Below are 27819 nucleotides of genomic sequence, written 5' to 3' on the forward strand. Positions count from 1 at the left end.
CGTTTGAATGTGGGGAGACTGTAATTTGCTTGTCAATACAGGGTGGTAGCATCACTCTGGTGGCTGGCAGTGTGCAAGTGGCTGTCACCAGGCATTGCTGTACCACAGGGCAATTTCACTCAATGTTTTCCTGACAGATTGGCTCTGGTCCGCAACTCACTGGAGAGAAGGAGGGTAAACTATCCCAGCGCGACATGCCCCTCTTCATTAATGCCCACACAGAGCTGGGATGAGCCCAGGATCAGCAGGAAACAATAGCTCCATCCCTGCCTGTCCTTCACTGATTACAAATGACACGTCTCACCTAACAGAGGAAATTGTGCTCAGATTGTACCCCAATCTGTCGGGACAGCCTGATATTTAATTTAGTGAAGAGACAAGAAGGGAAATTTCCTAATTCCACAAAAGAATTTTCTGTCTAGGGCAATGTTTAATTTGATGTTTGTACACTATGTGTTGCATCAATTGCCAATTTACAAAAAAAAACTATTTATTTTGGGATAGTACAAACTAAATGTATCATTTGTCAGTGGCTAGTTGGACAACCTCAGGGACAGTGCTGTCTTCTATTATTAGAAGCTGGCTTTAGGGTTTGTGTTTCTTTTAAAGAGTTATTGGACAAAACAACACTTCTGGATTTTTTTAATGTAGGATTGGTGTTTTATTGAGTGGTGATAATATTCTGCTATATCCTTTTCTTTCTACAAGTATTCTTTCCTATCCTGAATTTACTCTTCTGATATATATATATATATATATATATATATATAGATAGATATATATATATATATATATATAAGCTAAAACTCAAGCCATTCTACAGCAGTGCTTCTCAAACTTTAGGATTCACACTAAGCTGGGAATTAAGAGTAATAATTACAGTAATTATGTTTATGTATATAATTTGTCACTTTATTAACTCTGCTAAGGAGGTATTATTTTAATTTAATTAGTTTTCCTGTTAGCACGATTATGTCAAAATTAATACATGGATTTTGACAAAAATTTCACCAAAGATAGACTTTAGACCATAGAAGACCACATTACATTTTGATGATCAATATACTGATTCTGGATCAGTTTGCAAAAGGGAAAAATCCATATTTATCATCATTGGTGAAATTTGACTCAATATGTTGGGTTGCTTCCTAAGGTACCTCACGAGAATCATCTGGATCAGATTCGTATTGAGAATTTCATTGCGATTTGTCAAAAAAATGGCCGCGCCCATACATTTGGACGTACTATATTGTTATTAATGGAGATGTTTATTCCCTACAAGCCTTTAAAGTGTGAATGATCATGGTATCATCACTGATCCAGATAACAGCCAAGATCTGGCAAAAAGGAGATTTGGCGTTTGGCACAGGTTTGCGTTCTGTTATTAGTTTGAAACTGAGTTGAAAGTTTTCTGCGTATGACCCAAAGATATCCATTGCTTGAAGTTTATTAACAATTTACATTAATTGCTGTTCTATCTCTCTGCACTTGTAGACGAAAGATACAAATAAGGCTATATTATTGGCAACATACCAGACCTGATAAAAGACTGTTGCACTGTTAGGGACAAAGAGATTATAGGTGGGAGAACAGCAAACTGACAATTATCTTTTGTTTAGATGTAAAATCCTGTGCAGAAGAGATGTGGAGGGAACAGCTTCTATCATTAACAAGTGAAACACTTTTGACTTTGAAAAAGAGGAGGGGGAGGAAAGAGAGAACACACAAACTGTAGAGAGCAGCTGTTTCTGTGTTTATGAGCAAAGGAGTTTGGGCTTTGAAGGTAACCCAGAGCAGTGCAGCAGTGTTAGAAAGTGTGGCGGGCTGGCTAATAGGATGGCTAGGTGAGCAGCTGGATAGAGGCAGTGGTGAACAGAGGGACAGATGGACAAATGGAGTTGATAATGCAGCAGTGAATGGGAGTCTGGCTCCGAGGCCCTTGGGTTTGGAGTCCATATACCCATTCTTACACAGGACAGTCTGTGTTTGTGTGGTTTAAGTCCAGAACTACAAAAATAGAAAGACATATATTTACTTAAACATATCGCACTTGTAAGATAGAAAAAGACTCGACAAGGAGAAAGCAGAGGGAAGAGCTTTGGAGCCTCGCAGATTGGGTGCCAGCAGATGAGACAGATGTTGAGCCATACTGGAAAGCTTCGGCACAGTGCACCAGGACGCCTTCCTCCTATCTTGACATCTGGGCTTTGCCTGGGTCAGCCTGCATGGTCGCCCTGGGCAATGAGCCTGTACAAGCCTTGTGGCAAACAGGGCTGGCACTGCACTGCCTTTTAAATGGTGTGGTGCACCCAAGCACAGTTAATGCCCTCATATCCAGTCCAATGCTCCGTGCCCAGGCCAAGTCAATTGAACTTTACACATAGAAAATAATAATTTTTTTACAATATAACATACACTCGAAACTATATACTGCAAATAACGAGCTGAAAAAGGATGTAAATTACCACAAAACATGTTTAAAATTCTTTATTGACTTATGGCTACTGTAGAGTCTGTAGTATAATCCGTTAAACAAACACTGGCAGTCTGCCTTGATTGGTGATAATTATTCTGAATTGTCTAACCTCATCAGCAAAGTGTGTAATCTAAGTTTAATGTTGCAGGCGGAAAAGTAAACCTCCCTGTTAACCTCTGCTGCCTCCAGAGGGCTTGTTTTTAATTACCAGAGGCTAACAGGCTGACCTTGGCCACGTTGCATTCACTTTGAATCGTTGCTGGCTGAGATCCGCTCAGCTCTACAGGGAAAGATGGGGTCAAGAGAAAGACGGTTCCTTCAACTTTGTGCTTCAGTGTCGTGTACTGTTTTTTTTAATGTTTGGAATATACTCTATGTTTTTTTATATTGTTTTATTAGCTTCATTTCCTTTTGTTTACCACCGATTCATTACAATCTCATACGCTGTATGTTTTTTCTATCCCCGCTTATTTTACGAAGTGATGGTCAAATATTACCCTGGGTTTGATTAGAAGCTTTGACTTTCAGTTTGACCCTAATTATCATGAACCTTTTGCTGCCCCCACCTGGCAAGTAGATGTGGAGGGGCTATTAGATGTAAGAGAGTCAGCTAAGGGTAGCAGACAGATGTCTTTTGCCTAGGGAGACCTTCCTTGGCATAATATCTGATATTCCTCTGATAATTCCACCCTTATTAAACGGACAGTCTCCTCAAATACTTCATGAGTTTGGGATTTTTACCTCAAGCACAAGGCCAGTTGTCAAACCATTTCATTTCACTTTACACAATATTAATTCAAAAAGGGCCCAATTGATTGTTTGCCATGTATCCATCCATCCATTGTGTCGTTCTGTACATTGTAAAATTAGTTTAACTAAGTCAATTCATATTTTTACAAGTAATGAGAAGGAGAGTTCTACTATCCTTTAAAAAACTAGATTAAAGATTGTGTGCTTTTGATTAAACTTGTTAAGGATGTTTCCATCTTCCTAAGAACCATGTTCTCTTTGTGTTTGTCCTTGAACTATGTTTGATGCGTTAGTGTACCTTTCATCTCTCTTCTCCCTTGATTATATTTATTGTTCTTTGGATCTTGATGTGTTCCTGGTCACGAGGATAACCACTATTCCTCACCCTAAGGCTCTGACCTGCTAATCAGCGAAGGTAGCCTGAGTGTTAGCAATTTGAAGGAACGTCTCACTATGTTGTGTTTCTGAGACAACAAATGCCTTCCCACTCAAGGTCAGGGGCATGCCCATCAATAGGCCTGTTAGGAAACGAAACATCTGTCCAACAGACTTTTACTTTTTCTCTCTGTTAATTACTTTTGTCTATCTTATCCTCTTACTTCACCCTCACACAACTAAATCCAACTCAGATGGAACTAGAGTCAGTTTTACTTAAGTGTCTGATTCTGTTAGAGACAAAAGAATGTTTGTTAAGGAGGTGGTGGCAGTGCTGTCATAGTGGGGACATAATCAGTCATTTCCTCTGTCCATGTGCTGTTGTTATCCTCAGGTCCCCCTGAAAGAATGGACCTATTGTACTGCTACTTATATGACATTTCTAACAGGAGCACACATGTGTTGCTATCTGGAGATAAGTGCATGGACATAAAGTGCTATGTTAGGCGTCAGTATTATTCCTAATCTGACAATGGTAAGGACAGCAGGGCTTTCCTCACAAATTGAATGTGTACGAGGTCAATCCAATAAGGTAACGCTGATTTTCCAGTGAGAGAGAAATTAGATTTTCCCTGATAGGTACATCTGATTTAATAACGGAGCAAACAAAAAGGTTTACAGATTCTGAAGGCGGCAAGTCAGACAAGGAAGGAAAGAAGGGGTGCTATTGGTGTGATAGAGTAAGGTCTGCACAAGTTTTTTTTGGTCCAGTATGACAAAGCTTGTGCCATTTGGAGACAAGGATACAAAGTCTGACTTTAATTCCCATTTATCTGGGGGCATCTCATGGTCATTCAACAGAGTTTAAACACTGACTCCAGTGGGTAAAGTTAAACAGTGAAATTCAAAATCACATTACCGGTACTTTGATGTTCTAACTTCAGTTTTCCAATACTAAGAATTGATGCATGAATGGTCAAGGCGATTACCTGTGACTGTCTTTAGAGTAGTCAACATTGTATTTTTTGAAACCTTAGTGTTACATGGCACAGAAATGGTTCATCTCCACTGGCTCCCCATTCAGTACCGCATTCAATACAAGCTCCTCCTCCTCACCTACAAGTCCTTCCATAACCTGGCCCCGCCCTACCTCACCGAGCTCCCGCCACCTCCGCTCAGCCGACACCAACCCCCTCACTCCTATCACTCGCACTAACCGCCGGACCTTGGGGGACCGAGCCTTCACCACCTTTTGGAACTCACTCCCACCGCCCATTAGAAACTCACTACCAAACTTCAAATCATTACTCAAAACCCACCTGTTCAAACTTCCATAAACCCCTTTTGTTTTGTTTTGTCTTATTCCCCATGTAAAGTGTCTGAGTGTCCAAAAAAGTGCTATACAAATTTGATCTATTATTATTATTATTATTTTAAAAGTTGACTTTAGTGTCTTAGCGAGATACTGTATGTGTTTTGTTGTGTTCTCTGGTTTTCGTCAACCACTGAAAATAAGTGTCAGATTCCTTAAACATTTCTCCCCGTTTTCATTTTTAACTGGGATCATTCTGACTTGTTTTGTTAGTTTGACAGTGTTAATAGGCTTTAGGCTCTAATGGCAATGACACAATTCACAAAAATGTTAAAATGTAGGGAAATCAAAAATCTCTCGATACACATTTACTGTACATCGCCTCTGAAAACTTTTCTCTGTGATGAGTGGAAAATAAGGGCTCCAAGTATTTTGAATGAAAGCCATCTCTGTGTGGTTTTTGGGACTGCTGCCTCTCCCTCAGTTTGGTCTTTGAAATGCAGTTAGGACCTTTGATGGAGATTCTTTGCCAGCTTCATGGAAAGAGTGGAAAGCCGTAAAAAGGAGAGAGAGTGAAGGAGAGGGGGATAAGATGAAGGCAGACAGACAGAAAAAGAGAGTGTTCTCGTCAGAGGAAAAGACAAAATATAAAACTTTAATATTTGCTGGATTTGGATGTTAACAGCTTGTGGGTTTCTCCACCTCCCTACAGCAACTGTATGCCGCACAGCTTGCCAGCATGCAGGTCTCTCCTGGAGCCAAGATGCCTCCACTCCCCCAGCAACTCAACGCAAGTGGGCCCCTGTCTCCCTCTTCCCTCAAGAATGACAATAGTTCGTCCAGGCCCATCACTCTAGTCAAGGTATTATTTTAGATTTTTGGTTGTCTGAGTAGCAGCTAGTTTTAATGTAACCTAAAGTTACAGTAGGAGAGTGTATGCTTTGCCTCCAGGCTTTAACAAAGCACTAATAAGGAGAGTTGTCTGGGAATGATTGATAAAACTGTACAGTCAATCTAATTTTGGTTTATTCCTTTTTATGGCAATTAAATAAATACAATTTATACAAATACATACAATAAATACAATTTTATGCAGAAGTGCAAAACAAATGAAGAAAAAAGTTGTGTGCTGCATGATGGCAAAACTCTTCTGGAACTCCATCCTAATAGAAAGCAAAATCATTGAGTCGAGCTGCATTCAGTAACATACAATTATTTACCGCTTCTCACACAATTCCCCTCCTGTCTACACTAAATTACCAAAGCAATTCTGGCTCCTTTGCTAAAAAGCTAGTTTAAAACTGATCTATCAGTACTATTTCTTATACATCTGAGTAAATATGTGTATAATAAAATGTACAATAAAAGCACAACACTGATTTTAGTTCAAATGGAATATATCCGTGGAACTAAAATGAAATGAAATAGATTTAAATAAACATTTACTCAAGCTCTTCCACACTCTCGTGGAATCAGATTGCGCTCAGTTTTGTTTGTCTATTTTCAGCTTCGCTGCATGACAAACTGTTATTGGCACAGCAATAACAAGGCCTTGGGGCAGTCAATGGTTGAGCCATATGTTTGGACAAGGAGACACTTGGGCTTTGAAAAAATAACTATTGACAGTTCTAATCCTGTTTACGGCTGTGTAATGAAATGTATTCACTACAATATGACTTTTTTTCATGCTTACAATTTTTTTTTTTTTAATGTTAGGCTTCACTATTACAAAGTTTATTATTTCTTTATTAGTCAGACACTTTAATTTTATATATACACTGATGATATTTACAGTTAAGTAAATTGACTTAAATTAGGGTTGTTTTTTTTTTTTTTAAAAAAAAACATTTATAAATTCTCTGTTGAATTACGGCCCATGTAACTTACAATGAATGCATCCAACCTTGCTCCCAGAAAAGTGAGACAACCCAGAAACTTTTCTTTCCATCTGCCACACGTAAACTAATAAAGAAGCTTCAACTCAGCAAACACAAAACAAACCAAATGCATTCTCTTCATATACTCACAGTCTTTAGAAAATGGGCATATCAAAGTGAATGATAAAAACCAAGTATGCACAAATGAGGAATGAAATTAGAAAACAAGCTAATGAAGTAGATAATGTAAGCCGACATCTGATGAATGGAACAGCTGTCTTTGATCATTGGCACCGCTGTTATCTGGCCATTATTTATTCTTCGAACCAGAGTGCATGCACAGAGAGCAGGGAGGAGGAGAGGGAGAACAGATGAAGATGTACAGAGAGACAGAATCTGTTTTAATTAGTGTGAACAAAGACGGCAGGCAAGTGTGAGGAAGATCACAGCAACAAGACCGGAGAGGAGAGGAGAGAGGAATCTGTTTGGAGCTTATAGCACCGGATAGTGATCCTGTAATTAACCAGAAACAGAGGGGGACTGTTCTGTGTGTGAATCCAGAGCTCCTCCAAAAAGGAGAGGAGTGGACACCCATTCACATCTGTCTTTCCTCATACTCCTATCTGTGCTGCCACAGGAGGAGGGAACACAGCCTCTCAACCTGTCTGCTCGGCCAAAAACCACAGAGCTGGTCAAATCTCCAACGTCCCCAACACAAAACCTATTTCCTGGCAGTAAAAACAGCCTGAACAGTCTTATCAAGGGTGGCATCCCCAGCCCACTTGGAGGTGGCTTTGGCCGTGGCTCATCTCTGGGTAAGACCTCAACATCTCTGTTCAATTTTCACATTTTAAATTCATTTTTAAAAACGAATAGTTTGATTGTACACAAACTCATTCACAGGCCATCCATGTTTTTCTGATGTCACCATTTTTATGTGAGGATGTAAAGCAGATATTTGAGGCATATTGGTCATTTTTACAAGATGCAGTAAATACGCACTCTTTTTCTCTACCTCATATGATTGACAGGAAGATTTTTGTTATTGTTGATTTCATGTTTTTACTGCTGATTTTAAATGTTTTTATTGCTGATTTTAATGTTCTTATTGATTTTTAAGCTGTTAAATGTTTTCTGTTGAACTTTTTCATCATATAAAGCCCATTGAATTGCCTTGTGTGTGAAATGCGTTATACAAATACATTTGCCTTGCCTTGCCTAAATCTGTATTTTGAGTGGGTAACTTTTCTCGGTCTACAGACATCCTGTCCAGCCTAAACTCCACAGCTCTGTTCGGGGACCAGGACACAGTGATGAAGGCAATTCAAGAAGCTCGGAAAATGAGGGAGCAGATCCAGAGGGAACAGCTACAACATCAGAGCATAGATGCAAAGCTGTCTGCCCTCACTGCAGTGGGCTTAAACAACTGCAGAATGGACAAGGTAAAGGACTATATGCACCGTTCGCACTTCCTCTTTATTTTATCATTAATGCTTCTCTTTCGTATAAAAGTGCAATTTCAAGCTCTCTATGTGAAGGAAAGGAGGAAAGAAACTTGGGAAAAGTTGAATACACTTGCACATATAGTTTGTTGGACTAATAATTTTCTTTAATCCACATCCAGGGTGGTCGTATTAAAAGAAGCTGCGATAGTCTAGTACGCTCATTAATATTTGTGTGTTCGAGGCCGGTGTGTTGTTGATGCTGGTGTGAGGGCCATGACAGGCCATGGCAGTGCTCGGTGTGCATGGGTTAAGAACACTCTGAAGTCTGCCCAATTAAAGCTTGAAGGTCTCTCTGTCCCCTGACAAGGGATGGGGTGCTTTGTACCAGGATGCACACACTCACTCGCAGGGATTTCCTTTAAAAATATCTTCAGTCGATGAGTCAATCAAGGAATGAAAAAAAAGCTGTCCTCTCTTCAGCTTGATGCCACGTTGCCAGTTGGCTGTGAGGAGCAGGCAGCAGAAACTGGGAGCGATGCTCATTAATATTTCAGCACCTGACACTTTCAACCAACAGCCCCAACTAGGTCAGTGTATATGTAAAAAAGTCAATGAATGTCTATTTTGATTTCTCCATCATTTGGTGTTTGGAGGAGGTCACTGTCTATGCAGGTGGCACTAAAGAGTACGGTGCAGCCACACAGAGCGGACGGAGAAACCATGAGAGGCACTGCATGATCCCATTACTACAACTAAGTAGAATTTAAATCAATGATAGAAAATAAGAGTTTGGTCTTTCTGAAATGTATTGAAACATTATAGACTGTTGTATATCTGTTGTATCTAAAAGATACAAAATAGAAATTAAACGTTTTCAAAGTCATATGAAGACTTGACTGACACGTCAATCAACAATCGACAATCAGATTTAGAGATTTATCAGTAATGAGTTTATTGTAATTGCATAATTGATAATTAATAACAGTTATGGCGTAAATAGAATTGTAATTGTAATTTTAAAAATCTGTTGCTGTTGTAATCAAATTGTAATTGAGTTAAGATAATTGACTTTGTAATTGTAATTGCCATGAAACTTCTATAAATATTGTCAATTATAAGTTAACGCAAAACTGGGGAACCATGGTACAGTTCTACACATACAGTATGTAGTTAACAATTATTAAAATGTTTCATATCAAGCTTTCTCACATTTTACCATTTAAAAACACATTAGAACCTCTATTTTTATTGATTAGGTGGCCCGTTTCCAATAGATAGGAAATCAATTAGATGATAGATATTTGTTTTTAGTTTATTTTACAGCTGATTTAGGAGCCGTTATCATAAGAGATGCTAACACAAGGGGAAGGTCAACTTTTATTAGGTTATTAATTTCAGGTTGATTAGTTGTAATTGAACTTTAGTAATTGAGAACGTAATTGTAATTGACTATCTGTGGATAAAAAAATAATTGCAGTTGGAGAAAGTGCTGTGGTAACTGTAATCATAATTGAATTGTAATTGTAACCAAAAAATGTAATTGACCCCAACCCTGGTCTGATATAAGTCATTGGTGAAGTCAAAGTGAGAGGAGGACAGAGGTGTTTAGCTGATAACACAAGCCAACCATCCAGAAGGGTTTGAATGCCCTGGGTAGAAGCTTTCACTTTGGTCAGTTTCCGAATATTAATATTTCAAAGAAAGCACCTAACCTGACATAAATACGGTGTGGTTTTTAATAGCTGCCGTCCCAGTCTCTTGTTTGCGAGTTCATCATTGTGGGAGCTTACATGAGGAAGATTCTGGAAAGGTAACATTAATGGGATTAAGGAGAGGTTAAGATCATTCAGTGTGGCTGTTAGAGGGGGATATTAAATATTGATTTATTCCACTGTAATGTCCGAGCAGAGGAGTGGGTCTAAGTGCTGCTTACGGATGGATCAATTTATCTTTTCATACAAAGTATTATCTGAATGGTACAATGCCTTCTCGCTAACGTTTATCATTGTGACTCTCTCTCTCTCTCTCTCTCTCTCTCATTGACCTCAGAGGAACAGTGTAGAGCAGACTCTCTGTTCTTCACGATGCATGCCTTTAACCTGAGGACATGTAAAATATTCATGCTTTATAGAAGCGGACATTCTTGCTTTGCTTTTTATTTGTCTGTTTTTACTATATCCCATCAGTACAATAAAACCTTTTGCAAGCCCTCTGCAATTTGCCTTTGTGAAATATTTATCTAAAGGTATTATTGTCTGTTGAGGGCAATTACTTTGTTCCATTATTTACAAACTCCTCCTCACACAGTGGAAGCTTTTACCTTGTAATACCCAGCATGCCTACAGACACATACAAGCACATCAGAATCCATTTGTAACCATGTGGAATTGTTTCCTTCTATTATGCACTGTAGCTATAACTGGACGCGCTGTTTTTCACAGTCATGATGAGTGAAGAACTATCAAACAAGTGTGCCTGCAGACAAACACTCACTGGAGCAATCTGAAGACCACAAACTTAACATACATGCTTTAGGATGGTGGAGATTAGGGGTGTTGAAAAAATCCAATTCTGCGATATATCGCGATATTACGTCACACATTTTTTTTTAATAAAAAAAAAAAATAAATAAATAAAAAAAATGTATATATAGATATTTTCTATTTTAGCTTTATTTAACCAGGAGAAGTGCACTGAAACCTGGGCATGTTGACCAGCTTGTGTTTTTCAATAAAATCTAAAAACAAAGTACTACTTTCTGCATTTATTTGTTGCTCTAGGCATATACCTCAGTTAAGTTGCACTAAAGTCATGTTGCACTAAAGTCAGATTGTATGTAATTTTTTTTTTTTTAAGTTGTTGGCTCATGGCATGTTAAAGCCAATGTTTTGAGTGTAAAATATGCCAATAAATTATATTTCATACATAATGTTCTCATGAAGGTGTACACATTTACAGATGAGTTGTTTCTTAAGTCATATATGAAAAAATAAATCGCCTCATACTTTAATATTGGGATATATTGTATCGTATTGTATCGTGACCTATGTATCGGGATACGAATCGTATTGCCAGATGTCAGACAATACACACCCCTAGTGGAGATGGTCTCCTCCCACCAAGAGGTTTGACAAAACAAACAGAAACATGTTAAAGTTTAAAGTTATCTATATTATCAGTAAATCCTCAATGAATAGATTGACGCATTATAATTTACCTACTTGTTTTACTGCAAAGTATACATTCAGATTGTAGATGCATTATTTAATTGTAAAAACTTGATTTGAATATCAATCGTGTTATTGTCTAGTGAAATATTTGTGGATATATTCTAATGTTAGAAGTCCTTTCCAAGAACCATCACCATCACTACTTAAAATGAATTTACGCTTTTTTTTAGGTTGTATTTGATGAGTAAATGTTATCTTTAGTTCAAAGCTTACTGAATAAAAAAAGAGAACAACCACTTCTAATTTCAATTTTATTCCCTGTCGCTCAAAAACCGCCAACAAAATATGTCATTTTCCATCTCTAAAGACACTCCTCTGAATAAACCTGTTATTTATTTTCCTCGATAGCAGTGGTTTCACCTAAATATTCAAATTATTATCCTGATAAGTCAGGACTGAAAAATGTTTCCCTTCCTTTTTTTTTCTGACCACTTCAATAAAACACAGCCAAGCTGGGATCCCTGAGGTGGTGTGCAATAAAATATATTCATCTGCTGACATGTCCCTAACTGGAATCAAAAGGTGAAAGGTCAGCGTATTAACCTATTGAGCTGCCCTCCCGGCTCTTCTGTATTGATGAATACAATTGTACATTTCTATATCCCAAAGCTCAGCCTGTAAATATTCAAACACAGCTTACCTCACACAAGTGCTTCTCAAAAGCCAAACATCTAACCTATTGGTTATAGTGGTTATAGGGATTCGCTTGTGGGTTTGTGTGTGTGTGTGCGCGTGGGCGTGTGCGTGTGTGTGTGTGTGTGTGTGATGCCAGAGCACTATTCAGTCAAAGCTCTCACAAAGACTTTGAGTATAATCTTGTCTGGTTTGCAGCCCTGGAAGCAATTTTCTGCTCTTTTTCGACTGCTGTCTTGGAAATTGCAAACCAAGGAATTTTGGCTCCAATGTAAATCCCTGGCATACAAGGGTTTGCCCATCCAAATTAGATTACCCTCAGCTCCCAGACACAGGCTCTAGCCAGCAAGTGCTATTGTGAAGATTGCGTACATTAATGCTTTGTCCAATTGTTCACGCTGGCCAGGAGAGTAAAAATACAGTATGACTTTGGAATAAATGCATCTGTGCTAGGTGTTAAGCTCCTGTCCCAGGTCAAGTCTTTTGCTCTCCCACTCTCTCACTTGCATCAATACATCGAGGATGCATTCTGGGTTTTTTTTTTTTTTTTTTTTTAAATAGTGGCTGCATTATTTGTTACAGTTGTCAATAAACGCTGTGAATTTCTTGCCTCCCAAAAGCAAAGCAAGGTACATACAATAAAAGACAGGAAATATACTGTAATATACTTCAAGTCTCAATACACACATGAAGGGGTTTTAGAGTTGTGCTCCACTTTCTAATATTAAGGAGTTTGCCGCCCGGAGGGTTTGCTAATACTTGAGATTTGAGCTCAACTTAGTGCTCTCTGAAGACGCAGTGAACAGTTCTAGATCACTGAGGGTTGGAAACCCCGTGAAAATGCATGATGTCACCACAAATGACCCCAGTAGAGGAGACGCAGAGCCCTGTGTCAGACATATGTCATAACCATGACATGGATTCATATTACACTGTGCACTTGACAGCCCAGTCAGCACATCTGAGTTTAATTGAAAATACAGAAGAGCGCAATCATGTTTAGTGTAAAATAGTTGTTCTAAAAAGAAAAGACAAAATAATCACATTTTTACGTTTTAGTGGCACAAAAGCATTGATGGAGTTAGCTGAAACAAATGAGCTAATGCCCTAGCAGAACTAATTGGACAGAAATAATTGGCTACTGCTCATGTGTGATGTAAAATACTGCTGCCGCTTGTATTAGCTTGAGGAAAAGTACATTTGAGTTAAAAAAAAAAAAAAAAAGCGAGAGTGTACATGACAGAACTGCGGGTTCACCGCATGACTGCATAGACTTAAAGTTTAAATGGTTCGAATCTAGCAAAAAAAAAAAAATTACTTGGGAGCTGCAGACTTATGAATCCTATTTCAACTGGCTACAATAAAAATATGAAACAGATGAAGTGCTGAGCCTTGAGGAGCTGCAGCCACGTCTAAGTGCAGTCGTTGACTTCATCAGAACTGGGACTGATTGTGGAGCAAAATTAGTCTGAGACCATCAACGTCTTTAAGGCTCAAACGCTCCAGAACAAAGTAATGATTGATACTGGATATACAAAGCTCTGCATTGTGGCTCAAGCTATTGCCTTCAATTTGCCACATACCAGGTGTGTGGGGTTAACCAAAGCTGCTTTAGCACAGTATGGAATAAATGTGTCTGTTTACCGTACATGTAGCTGTTATACAATATATAAAATATAAAATGATGCATATTTAAATGTTGAAAAAAAAAAAAAGAATAAGGTTTGAGCCAGAAAAAAAGAATCGTTTGGCTTCTATTTGTCCACAAAACCAAATTTGAAAAAGACATGACGTGATGTCATGACATTTGGTCGTATGTTTGGAACCAGTTTTACACCAAAATGTCAGTTGAGATATTTATATACTTAGGAGATGTATTAAAATTTATGAATTTATTCATTTGTACATAATTTTTCTGCCAGGATACCAGAGATGGAGGAACACAGTCCCAACTACGTATTACTTTCTATGGCAAAATTAGAGACTCTGATCAACATAACGTACATGTTTTTGTATTGTGGGAGGGAAGTGAAGTACCCACACAACCCAAAGAGTAATTATAGGATTTATTAACTCTAAGAAAACGTCTCAATGTTCGTCCACCTGAGCTAAAAATATCTCTTAAGATTCAAACACGTATTAGTTTTTTTGCTGCCAGGAGAGCCTGAGTTGCGTTTGCTTCTGTGTAAGAAGTGTTACATCAATTCTTTACGATGAATGAAGGAGAAACTTTAAAAATGCATAAAAGTAAGCCGTTCTTTTCACATCTGAACCCGACCAAACACAGTTGAGGTTCTTCACAGAAACCGCACGCTGATCTGCACAGTGGTCTGCCCTATACTTCACTGTTTATTTCTTTCATCTGGATTTGAACAGTCTCAGGCCACATGGCTTTGTCTGTAGCCCAAGGCTATTTACAAAGGACAAAGCTAAGGAGAGTAAGGATTGGCGGTGTGTTGCCTAAATAGAGAGCAGGAGTATAGTTACAATGCACAGGGGCCGTCCGCTACCCAGAATACACCCTGTGGGCAGAGCAGCAGGCCTCCGGCACATGTTCCGTGGCTAGCGAGATTAAAGCTCACTTTACGGCGCTGACATGGACTCTTTTGGGTTCCCCCGCCCAAGGAGTTCGACAGCGTCTTTTATTTATCCTTTTTCGATTTGCTTCTCCCTTCTCTGTGACTCCTTGAATCTCTCTGTGACTCAAATAGCTCAGGATTATTCAGTCCAGCAGAGCAATAGATATGAAGTCATCCTTCTTAAAGACAGAAGACTACACCTGGCAGGCCCAAAAAAATGAAATCAGAGCGCAATGCTGAGTTTTAGTTACAGGTAGGGGTGGACTGGGGTAAAAATGTAGCCCTGTCGTTTCTGTCCAGACCACCCCACTACATTATCAGAGGACATCATGTAGAAGCCATTATCATATCAGTGATTCTCAACATGTGGTTCCTTAATTATTATTCCCTCAGAAAACTTTAAGGGGGGACATTTTTTAACCCCTTTGTGCCTTTTTCCTTTGGCAATTTTACAACTTCCTTTGTTAAATTTTTGCCCCTTTTCAAAAAGACACTTTTTTTTAGACTTTAGCTTCCTTTTGCCAATAAATATTCCTTTTTTTTTTTTTTCCTATTTCCATTTTTGCAAGTTCCTTTTGAGACTTTTGTCCAATTTTTGTACTTTCTACTAGGCCACTTTTCATCCAAATAAGCTAAATTTTCCCCCACATTTTGCCCTTTTTCACTATTATTTGCCACATTTAGCCCATGTAAGCTACCCTTTGCTTTTACATACCACCTGGTTCCTCTTTATTTGTCAATTTTCTGGCCACTCTTGACTGCTTTTGCTCCAGTTTAGTCACTTTTCACTCTTTTCTTGCCTCGTTTTTGACACTTTTGGACAATTTTTGGCCTCCACTCGCTCGTCAAAAAAACCCAAAACGAATCGGCCCGCTTTGGGTCGACGGCCCTCCAGGACGATGCCTGGTGTGCCAGATAGCCAGTCCACCCATGGTTACAGGGTGCAGAGCTGCATGCTTGAGTCAGTCAATTGTGGTCGGATGGAGAGCCTTAATGTTCCTATATTTTCACTCATTATTTCCTCTCCAAATACATATTTTTATATTATAAAAACCGCTCTTTTTAACTGCCTTTTTCATGTCTTTTAACATTGGAAATAATTAAAGTTTAATCATTTCGCTTACTGAGTGTTGCATTATCCGAATAATTTGTACATTGTGTATTATTTAACACTGCTCTCTGTCTCTCTTTGTGGCAGCATGGCAAGCTTTCTCAGATCCTGCGCGCCCTTTGCCACTCCTCTGTGACAGAGTGATCAGTAACAATTTAATGACACTATAAAATTATAAAACTGCCATTAATTTATCACAGCATTTGATCCATGGGCAGTAAAGAAGCATTATAGTTAACAGAAGATTTCCATAGCCTCCCCACCCCTCAAAAAAAAAAAAAACTCAGTGCTGTGCAGATTATTAATGGCCACAATTCAAACTTCACAGGTATAGTTAAGTATATTGAGCTAAGTACATAACATTTTATGAAAATTTGTAGTGTCATATTTCATCAATAGTATTGAATTAATTAGCATAGCTAGAGAGGAAACAGAGTGATGCTTAGTTTTAATTGGACTGCTTTATGATTTATTTCTATACTTCATATAAATACGATGGGGATGCACTAAATAAAATTTGATTTCTGTGTCATTGCAAATTTCAGATTAGCCCCAAGAATCCTCGATGAGCAGCTTCATTTAGTCTTAGAATCATCTAATGTTTACTTAATCGTATTAAGCAAATGAGTGGAGGGAAGATAGAAGTTGAACACTGAGCCAAGTACGATAATAACATCTCCTGGTAACTGTTCTCCTCAGTGTAACAGGATGCTTCATGATTATGAGTTTATAAAAGGACTTGATAGACCAGGAGGGCCCAACGGCGTCATTACAGGGATAAATCTCCTCTGTCTCCCTGTAGCGTACTGTCCAAGCAGCTTCTTGAGCTGCACCACTGCCCCTCCAGCTAATCACACTTCAGACACTTTGTCATCAGGCTGCCAGCTTCTTTCATTAAGCGCAATAATGTGACATGGTGATGAATACAGCTCCATGTGCATGTGTGTGCATGCACACATCAATGCATGTGTTGCTTTCCACAGACATGGAGAAAGGCACCACCCTCCATCTTCTCCTTATAAAGTGTTTCCTTGCCCAGCAGGGTCCAACACATATGTCACAATTATAAAACACTTTAGTAAGCAGACGCCTGTCAGATAGACAGCTACTAATCACAGACCATAAGCAGGTAGTGGCTAATTGTATCTGAGAATCACTCAAGTAGTCATAAATAATGACTGCTCCTTCTCATGTGTGATGGTAAATTGCAGAGCTCTTTGTGCCTCTCTTGTGGGCATTTCTTTTGACAAATGGTTCTTGAATAAATGAAAGCATGATGAAAATCAAAATGTGGTTAAAAGAAAAAAAAGCATAAAATGGACACACATTTTTTTTATTTTTTACAAGAATGTCAAACAAAAAGGCCAAGAAATATTTTAGATTTTATTTTCTAATATTCTACAGAAAAAAAGTCCATAGGGAAATAAAACAATCACATTTGTCCTGTACAATGTTACATTTTCACAACTTTTTCAAATAGACTCATTTTGGGAAACCATACTTGCACTGCTTCAAATATTAATGTGTGTTGATATCACAGAGGAGCCCGAAAATATTGTATTGTGATGTTACCTGAGCGTATACGGTTAAAAATGCGGATAATGGGCTGAGAAGAAAGAAGAGTGAGAGGTCAGCGCAGACGGACCCCCTCACAGTGGGAGCGAAAACAAATGTTTATTTTCAATATAGTGACAACATGTCTGTTTTCAGCAGCACCAAGGCTGATGGATTAAGTGTATCATGCAGAGTCAAAGTGTCCATCTTCTAGTTGAGTCTTTAGAAAGGAAGACAGGCCTTTGCTAATGCCCTCTGCTTTTACTGAGGAAGTAGGTCATTCAACAATGAAGCCTGCAGTAGTCTGCACTCTCCCCTTGCATAATACATTAATTGTAATGTGCAGCAACTATTCAGAGACCCCCGAAAGCTGTTATTTTATTCTGTAAATGCACATGAACATGACATTTGATATTGTCACTGAGCGTTGAATGACAGGGTTTCATTGTGCACCAAGTACAACATGATGCCAAGTTTAATCTGAGCACAAAGCAACATGACAAACGGGAAAACACGGTGTGTTCTCCAAAGCATGAACTCTGAATAAATGATGGGCGCTGAGCTCTGGGCTCTGTAGACTTGAAGGGAAGATGTAACGAGAAGATTACAGAGGAAAATCTTTGCACTGCAAAGAGGGCCACGGCCCCATTGTGTGCTTTGGATCACAAAGTATCCTTCTGTAAATCTATTTAGAGCACCCCTGGCCCTCTCTGTCTCCTGTCATCTGAATAGAGAGATGAGGAAAAAGCTACATCTAGCTCATGTCAAAAGAGCAGCTCTTCAAAAACAACCTGTATTTATCAAAGACACCCTTTTTTCCTTTTCAGATTTTCTGATTCCTGATGGGTTTAAATTTTTTTGTTGTTGTATTTTTTACCTTCCTTCCACAGAGAAGTGTGCATCTGTCGGTTTACCTTACTGTTTGTGTTTGATCACAGGAGAGGACGCACTTTGACAGCCTTGGACACCACCTTGGGAAGCTGGGCGAAGAAGGGAAGCTCGGCCACAGAGTCATTGACCTGACAAGGCCTGAGGATCTAGATGGTAAGGATGGCTTTGAATTTGCTCATTTTATTTAATTACAAATGTCTTTCTCTCATTTTTTTTCCTGCTTTGAATACATTCTTTGGTGTATAACATTTGCACTAAGGCAGTAGTTTTCAAATATTTTCAGCTCAAGGCCTCACCAACATCAGACATACATTTAGTAGATATAGAAGTTTGGGAAAGATCCAGTGCAGGGGTTTTGGAGACCCAAAACTGTGTCCCGGTTATGTTTTCAGTGGGTCGCGGATACACACACAATAAAAAGGGTGTGGGGCAGTGCTTTAATAAGAGGGTTTATTTATGCAATATTCGTATTAACTGTACCTTAAGCAAAATGGGTGCTGGATTCATTTTTAAAAATACTGAATTTTTACTAAATATGGAAACGAACAGAATCAGAATCAGAATTCCTTTATTAATTCAAAACAATCAAAACAAAAGTGATTATATTATATGAATAACCACCTTCACATTTTTAAAATAGTTTTTTTTTTTTTTATAAATACAGTTTCTAATTTGTCTGTAAAATTGTTTACCCTGTCTTCGTATTCAACATTCTGAAAGAGTAAAAGTAAGCATTTCTCACTCAATTATCTATTACCTCTAACAACCTCTGTTTTATTTCAGTCTTAAACAAATTCATATTGTCATTTTATGAGTCTAAGAACCAAAGATATTGAAAATTCTTTTTATTAGTTACCAACCACTCAGTGTGGTTTTTTTAACTAGTAAGTGTGTCCTGTAGAGATGTTATGTTTTAATTAAAGAGCCCAAAAAAGTGCCATTATTTTGATAGAAGTAAGCTTAACTCCTTTTATCATATTATCTGTTTGACTTATAAAGATGGTCCATAGCTCATTAAGTGTTACATCTCCACAGCACTAAACCATTTCAAGTCTCACGTGTATTATTTACACAACAGCCAACAAAGGCCACTTCTGCTGCTATGTGCCCCTGAATCTGGGCTGGTTTGTGTGGATGCAGGCGGAAAAATGTAGGTGTGCACTAGACAGATGTGGGGGTTGTGTTGAACGCTGTTTAAAACGAGCCGTGGCTCTGAGGTTTTTCACAGGTAGGTGAGCAGAGGACAAGAGTGCCTGAGGACAAAGCTGGCTCTTATCCAAACTTCACTCCTGTTGCTGTTATGTCTGTTTGAGGTCCCGCACACTGAGGTGCAAATTCTGATTACACCGACGTGACAAAACGTCATCGGCTTTTGTGGTACTGGCTCCTTCACCGCAGCACGGAGCACCTCAGTGCGCCACTGTTTGTACTGCATCAATATTTGTAGCAGTTTCCATGGCTCTTTAGAGCTGTAGTGAAGAAGAATAAGGTACAAACACAACTTCAGTGCTTCAAAGGCTCTAACAGCACAGTGATAGATATTTCTCTGGACAATCCCCAGTTAAAATGCTATTGTAGCTGTGACTCACTTCTTGAAAAAAAAAAAAAAGCAAAAAGGCTTGTACCAAGCCTAATACAATAAACATGTTTTTGAGTTAGAGGATTGGTTGAATTGTTTCCCACATGTGCCAGTGACAAAAGTCCTCCAACCATCTGAGTCCTTGGACATATGTCTTTTCTCTGTTAATTCTCCCATGTGGAAACCCTCCTTCTCTGGCTACTGTGGAGTTAGGACTGAAACGTTGCGCACAACAGGGCAGTTGTGTCCTTTTAAGTCTTGCTCAGGACCAAGGGAAAGGGTTAGTGCCAGACGCCTCACATCAGTGTTCCCAGTGGGTTATGGATTATGGTCAGGCAGAGGTTAGGGGAGAGTAGAAGTCTTCCTCCCAAGGGGAAAGGGCTGGGAGACAAGACGACACACATAACTCATAACATACAGGCACCATCTCACACACACACACACACACACACACACACACACACACACACACACACACACACACACACACACACACACACACACACACACACACACACCTAAAGAAAAACAATCAGGTTTAAAAACTGCTTTGGGGCAGAGGAGAGGACATTAATGTGGAAAGTTGCATATTTTGAAATGCTTTCCCCCTAGATCAGAGCACACTGCATATACTTAGATATACTTGCTGAAAGGGAAAATTACTGGGTGTACCTCCCCAACCCCAGCATAGGGTGTGAAAGCCCCTCGGTGTGTAGCAGCTCTCCCTCCTTAACAGAGCAGCCACACTGAGCGAGTGTACAGCAGACATCTGTTATCGCAGCAGTTCACAGAAAGCTTTAGGTCGCTTAAGCTAATATTTGCAAAGCATGCAGCAACCAAAGTCCGAACAAGTTTAACTTGGGGGGGGGGGGGGGAAGTAGTGAAGAAATTGGAAAAGATTCCCATCATTTCACAAAATCACATGCCACATACAAATTAATTTTGGTCCTTTTAAGCCCTGATGAAAACATTGCTAAACATCATGGGATTTTCAACTTGCCAGGTGCTCTCTGGATTCACATGTTAGATGTACATTGGCGAAGTTAAAAGGTCATTGACTATTGATGTTATGCAAAAATAAGTAGGAGGAAAATCTTGATTTTGAAGGTCTCTAAATCCTTGAGGAAAAAAGGATGAGAACATCAGATGTGTTGTTAAAATGACTGATGATCCATCATTGGGTGCCCACAGCCGCTGTGAAGCTTTAATTGGGGGTTGATTGTTTAAGGAGGTTTTTTTTGCTGTTGTTTTTCTTCCACTGTGGGAGCCGTGGGAATGGGGCTCAGACTTTTACTGCTGAGGAGATTCCCTTGTAGAAAGCTTAAGATGAGGAGGCTCAGATGTAAAGATTTATTTATCTCATCAGAACAACAAAAAAAATGTCTGAGTAGGTCAACAAAATCAATTATTGTAGTATAGGGGTGTGAAAAAAATCGATTTCACGATATAAACGCGATTTTTTTGGGTGCCGATATTAAATCTTTTTTTTTTTTTTTTTTTCACGATTTAAAAAAAAATGTTATAAAAAAAATTAGCATTTTATTTTCCTCATACTTTTCAGGTCAGTGTGTGCAGTGACATAGAGCATATATGCAATATGTATGCACAGGCGTTTTATTTTCATATGATCTGTTAAGATCAGTGTTCAAACTGACACAATAGGATACATTTGTACTTATTTTTGTGCATTGTCAGTAACTCAGGGTACTTTATCCTTTATGTTCTCACTTACAGTGGTTACAGTGCTTTCAATGTGTTGCAATTCATACTTGATGACTTTATTTTTGGATGGCAGTGTGTAAAACTGCCTTTTAATTTTTCAGCGAAAATGTGCAAAAACACTAATAATAAATAATTCGTTTTGACTCAATTTGTTTTTTGAATGATCAATATCTTCTGATGAACATATACAGCAACTTGATTTTTCATCTCTATGTTTAATTTTGATATTAACTGGGTAGAATATGACAATGTATCGTGACAATATCGTATCGTACCCCAATACTCACCCCTATCGTAGTATAGGTTTTGAAGTTTATTATTTGAAACTTATTCACTTTGGAATGAATACTAGTATTAGTATTAGTATTAGTAGTAGTATAATACCAGTAAGTATTTCCTAGTTTGCATGAAGAATGGTGTAAATGCAAACTGTCAACATTTAATGCCACAGTCTGCGTGTTAAAATGAGTAGCGCTAGGTGGTTTGTTCCCATGATCACAGGATCTTGACAAGAATACAACAAACAAGTCATTGACACGTTACAATTAAATATTACACTATGGTATTTTGCATGGGTTTAATAAGCATGCCAAAAGCTTGGGCTGGAACTAAACCACAGAGCGCAGTGACCTGTCTGATCATACACATAAATCTGGCCTGATCCTGCTCCGAGGGAGAGGCTCTATTGTCATCAATAAATGCTTTCAGCCTGAGGTGTTAGACTAGAGCCCGACAGGGAGGGCTTGGCAGGTTTGCGTGATTGTTGCCTCTTCATCCTTCTGAGCAAATTCCTGGGTGACATTATGTGCCTGCCCATGGAACAAAGATGAGTAAGGAGAAAAAAATAGGAGTAGAGGGGGCAGCTGGGGCAGTGCTACCCTCTGACTTGGTACGGTGTCTAGTCTGAGCCTGTAACACGCACCTGCGATTGACTCTGGTGGGGCCTCGCTAGTGCATTCTGGCTTTCTCTTCTTGCGCTTGATTTCTCTCCAACCCCAGCCCCCCCCCCCCCCACCCTGCCAACACACACACAGACTAATACACACAATTATTCTTTCCCACTGTAATTCATGCTGCTCATCTGCAGTGTTTCCAGGAGAGACAAATTAAAAGGGGATTCTCATATCGCTCTGTCACACTTGAGCTGCAGGCCTCATGAATCACAATAAATTCTATTAAGCAGCACTCCCTCTGCAGAAAGCACCCAGGGGGCCTGGCCCCGTCACTGCTTAAACATCTGTGTTTATTTACACAATCACACACCTAACTATCTGATTCCTAAATGTCCTGCCCCCTCCTCAACTAAAGTCAACGCGCAAAATGTCACAGTGGTGGAAAGACACAATGTGTTTCTGCCAGTTTTAATTTTTTTTTTACCCTTTGATGAATTCATTTATATTCTCCACACATTCAGCTAGAAATGATCATGTACCATGACCAACAAAACAACAATAAAAACAAAAATAATAACTAGGGCTGGGCGATATATCAAAATTCAAGATATATTGGGTTTACTCTTTTGGCGATTAAAAAAAATTACAATATCGCCTATATATATATATATATATATATATATATATATATATATATATATATGCGATATTGTTTATATATATACATATCCTTTTTAGCTTTTTTTGTTTGAAAACACTTGTTTTACTTTGCTTTTTTTCAGAACAGTTTGAAAAACTCAGTTTGATAAATTGCTGATTGTGTCCTAACCCAGACCTTCATCTCAACAAGCCACACTACAGAACTCACTCACACGTGCTGTCCCTTAGAGTAGAAAAAGCCAAAAGTAGCACATATTGTGCAACCATTTGTTAATAAATGTGTTTGTGTGGCATTTTGCATCATCAAATTTAACCCAGAATTATTGTCTTTCTGGCTAGACTTGAATTAAAATTATCGATTTATATTGTATATTGCTATTTTGAGAAAAAATTTGAGATCTGAGTTTTGGTCCATATTGCCCATTCCTAATAATAACCTAATAAAACACGCATATTTGTATATCAGAACAATTAGGATATTGTTCAAGTCAATTATATTTTGCTCTTTTAGCAGCTATAGCAACCTTTGGTTTGAGTCAGCTTCATACTTTTTAGTTTAACATTTTCTATAAATCCATGTGCAGCGAATGTTTTTTCAATGTTTCTTTTTTTTTTAAATTCTCTGCGTAGGTCAACACTACATGTAGTGATATCTTTTTGCGACAGCTGAGCCAAGCATGTTTTATTATTCCAATAAAACAAATATATTTATCTTATTGTTTAATTGTGACCATCACAAGCCCTATGTAAAGATGGGTAGGACAAACTTTATTAAAGGGAGGATTTAACAAACAGAGGTCAGTGTTACACCCTGGTGAGGGTGAAAGAAACAGGGAAGAGGGAGTTAGGATGGGACATTAGAAGGAGATGCTTACCACTGTTAAGCATTTTGTAACAATAAACATGCCTTTTCTGTTGGTGATCATGTAAGCTAACAAAAAACTATACTTTATCCCTATTAACTTCAATGAATCTTCTTTTCTGTCTAACTATGGATGTGGCACTGATGATGGCAGGCACTTGTTTTGCCCCCGCCCACCATCCCTATAAGAAGATCACCTCTGCCCGTATGCATGCACACCAGTATATAAATTGCTGAATCAGTGTCAGTGATAGAGTAATGGCACAGAGGCATCGTATATTACCTCAAGCGATCTCGGGGCGCAGACACTGGCTGTCGTGTCTGAGTGAGCGCTGCGCTCCTGAGCTAATGAATACCTTCATCTGGCCCTGGCAGTCAGCAGATTGCCCTGTGTTGATGGATACTGTCAGCCCTCCGCAACACCACATTTCATTGCACAATAAACATGGTTGTCAAAACCAAACAAAGTGAAATCAATTCATCCTGTACAGTGAGTGCATGCTAAATGAAATTAACGTACTGTGGGGTTTGCTGGCTGCAAAGGTAGTGTATTATTTTTTCATGATGATTTTAGGGCTTGTAGGACTCTAAGAGAATGAAGCTGACAGTGTATGATACAAGATCCTAAAATGCTAACTTTTAAAGATTAATTTTAAATAAATTAAAACAGATTAAATTACAAAACAATTAATAAATGGCATATTTATTTATTTTTATTTTTCATTTTATACAAATTATTAGGAATTTACATGAAAAGTATTTAATAATTATTGTGTTTATATTAGAAGACATCCACAACACTATGCTCCCTGATCAGGTCTTTGTGAAGTCACTGAAAAAAATTAATTTTTCATTAGCTTTTTAGAAGAAGTGAATACCGTACATGTTGCTGCTGGACTGTTAAAACATAAGCTGATTAAAAAAATCAATTTGCTCTGTGATTATTTTACCTTTGACTTTAACAGCTTTGTACAGTGTAGTTGGTAGATGCTCACTGCACTGTACTTGTATTTATCTGTATTATATTTGGATATTTCTATTATATTTTTTCCTGGAGGTGTGCACTTGTATTTAATCAGTATTTAATTAACAGTCTTTTATTTAATTATGTACATTTTCTTTTCCTTTCGTTCGTGTTTTAGTGTTTCTTGTTTTCATTCTAAATATTCTAGAACATCTGTAAAAAAAAAAAAAAACAAAACAATTTACCCTGGGATAAATATATCTGATTCTGACTACCGGACATATTTTTTACAAAGCACACCTTTATTATAGTCGATAAAAATCATGTTTTTATACCACCAGTGAAAACATTACATACAACTCTATAGAAGAGGAAAGGAAACGCTCAAATTGTTAAGGTGAAAAATGGTGCTGTGCAATTCAGTGATTTCTCTGCATTTGGAATTAATATCTATGCACATCCCTATTCATTACTTATTAGAAGTTTGATTTTGTTTATCAACTGAAATAATAATAGAAATCAGACCGCAGGTAACGTGTGCCAACGCTGCTACTGGAAGGGTCTAATGAGAAGGCTTCACATGTGGATGATGAAATATGCATGAGTCATCCCAAGCTTTCTTTTCCAGATTTGTGATCATTAAAGATGTAACGTAGCATATGGAAGGCTTCTCTCTCTCTCTCTCTCTCTCTCTCTCTCTCTCTCTCTCTCTTTTTTTTGTCTTATTTTTCCAGCCTTGTTTATCAACATGTTTTTGTTTGTTTAAATATTTATACTGCTTTTATTTAATTCTTTCACATCTTACATATAAAAGGAAGCAAATGTGCACGCAAACAGAAATCATTATCAGTCTGATGTACAGTTTAATACTGAGAGAAACTCTCTTATGCTGATTGTGAATGCCCTGATTGAGAAACGGCACTTTGCAGAATCGGCACACTCTCTACTCGCTAATGTTTTTCTGGTTTGTTTGCATATGCATGGCTGTGTATATGTGAGTGTGTGTGTGTGCCTAACGGAGAGAGGAAAAGAGTGAGAAAGAGTGAACCCAGTGAATAATCTTTTAACATTTAAAACAGTTTTATTTATTTTTTTTATTTGCCTGCATCTGAGATGACTTTTATAATTTGAAAGACGGTCACAAGCCTCACATTTATATTTCATGTCGATGCTGTTTTTTTTTTTTTCTCCAAAGGGTGCCATGAAGGCCGAGCAGTGTGTTTATGTGCAAACAAACAAGTAAATATTTCTAAATTAAACTACTGCAAAGTAAAGAAAGGTAGATACTGATCAGTTTAGCTTTGAGCTACTTTCCGCACACAGCTGCTGAACAGGATTAATGGGTGGATAGATGAAGTCCATTTTCCTTCCCATCAATAATGACTCTTAAAACCCTCTTGTAGAGTCTGTATCTCTGCACTCGTTTGAAACGCTGTTCATGATGATAGCCGTGACAGCAGTAGATGAAGGAGAGTTTAAACGTGGCTCGTCATTTAATCAATGTCTTGCCTTGCTTCTCCCTTGTTCCTGCTCTGGCTATTCCAAGGACCAAGGAAGTCAATGGCTCTCCAGATAAAACCCCAACCCTATTTCTGTTTGTATCCAACAGGAGGCACAGGATCTGCAGAGGCACGAGTCTTCAGGGAGTCACGAGGAAGAGGCAACAATGAGCCTCACATTAAAAGGCCAATGAATGCCTTTATGGTGTGGGCAAAGGACGAGCGACGCAAGATCCTCCAGGCCTTTCCGGACATGCACAACTCCAACATAAGCAAGATTTTGGGTAAGTTAGTCAGCAAAATAATACAAATCTGAATGTGCAGAAATGTGCTACTGTATGCCAACACTTAAGTACAAATAGTTAAAGTTCAGTGCAGGTCAAAAGATATATCTTTGAAAAGTACAGAAATAAAGAAGAAGAATATAAATGTCACAGATTTTGACGGCGCCTGTGAATTGTTTGTTTTTGTTCTGTTTTTCTTAATAGCTCGATTGGAGTATTAATTTGTTTTGTCAATTTAGTTTATTTCATTGGACAAGCCTAGGCTTCTTCTTATCCCTTGTCAAATGAATCAAATGTATTATATTGAAAATGACCTTTTATTTTATTTTATAGAGATTCTGTTGAGATTTGTTCATTTCTTTTCATTTTCATCCATTTTACCTAACACTGTTGCCATAGTCGTCGGAAGTCGCCATCTTGAAAGCCCATGGCCTACTGGTCTCTACTAACTAAGTTCTTGTATTTTCGGCTTGAAAAAACTTGCGAGTATGTTTAAGTGTACTGTTTGATAACACTCCTAAGACTGTGTTTGTGAAAGTGAAGCAAAAATGGTGTGTTATATAAATCGCTGCCGATCGCACAAATGTTAGCAAGAGCATATACATGGGTTTTTCCATAGACGTTAGCATAAAGCTAGCAGACTTTTTGTATAGTGGTATTTTTATCTCCCGCCACAAAGTGTAGAAGGGGGCTATAGGTTTGAGTTTTGTCCATCCGTCCGTCCGTGCGTCGGTCCGAGTTAAAGAGGACAGCTTTTCTCAAAAACCGTTTAAGATAGGATAACCAAATTTGGTGTGTGGCTTCAGGGTATCAATACCTTGATGGAGTTCGAAAATGAGAAGCACGCAATTATTTTTTCCTGAGTTATTGCCCTTGTTTAACTAGACTTTGAATATAAGCATCAGAATAGGCTTACAAAGAAATAGTTTTCTCACAAATAACAGCATGGTATGGTTCTTTTTACCCAGGGGTTGAGAAACATTACCTTGTCGTTCTTACCAAATTACAGATCTTCACTGTCATTTTTGATCTGTAAATGTCTTTCAAAGCATGTGGCCAATCTGGGGAGTGTGAGTTATTTTGAAGGCCAAAGAGCATCAGCTCGCCTCCACATACAGAAGGA

The 27819-nt window shown here is 38.3% G+C and overlaps 1 protein-coding gene across 7 annotated transcripts in view; it reads left to right on the plus strand.

Annotated features, from left to right (window-relative positions):
- Positions 1-27819, plus strand: part of sox6 (SRY-box transcription factor 6) — a 138000-nt gene that overhangs the window by 102373 nt on the left and 7808 nt on the right. For all 7 annotated transcript variants that reach the window (XM_028436609.1, XM_028436593.1, XM_028436617.1 and 4 more), the window contains 5 exons: positions 5626-5775; positions 7428-7605; positions 8051-8232; positions 18281-18386; positions 26523-26696. In XM_028436609.1, coding sequence (XP_028292410.1) covers positions 5626-5775; positions 7428-7605; positions 8051-8232; positions 18281-18386; positions 26523-26696 — 790 coding nt within the window. The remainder of the gene's footprint in view (positions 1-5625; positions 5776-7427; positions 7606-8050; positions 8233-18280; positions 18387-26522; positions 26697-27819) is intronic.

This window comes from Gouania willdenowi, chromosome 3 (genome assembly GCF_900634775.1).
Source record: "Gouania willdenowi chromosome 3, fGouWil2.1, whole genome shotgun sequence".
NCBI classification, from domain to species: Eukaryota; Metazoa; Chordata; class Actinopteri; order Blenniiformes; family Gobiesocidae; genus Gouania; species Gouania willdenowi.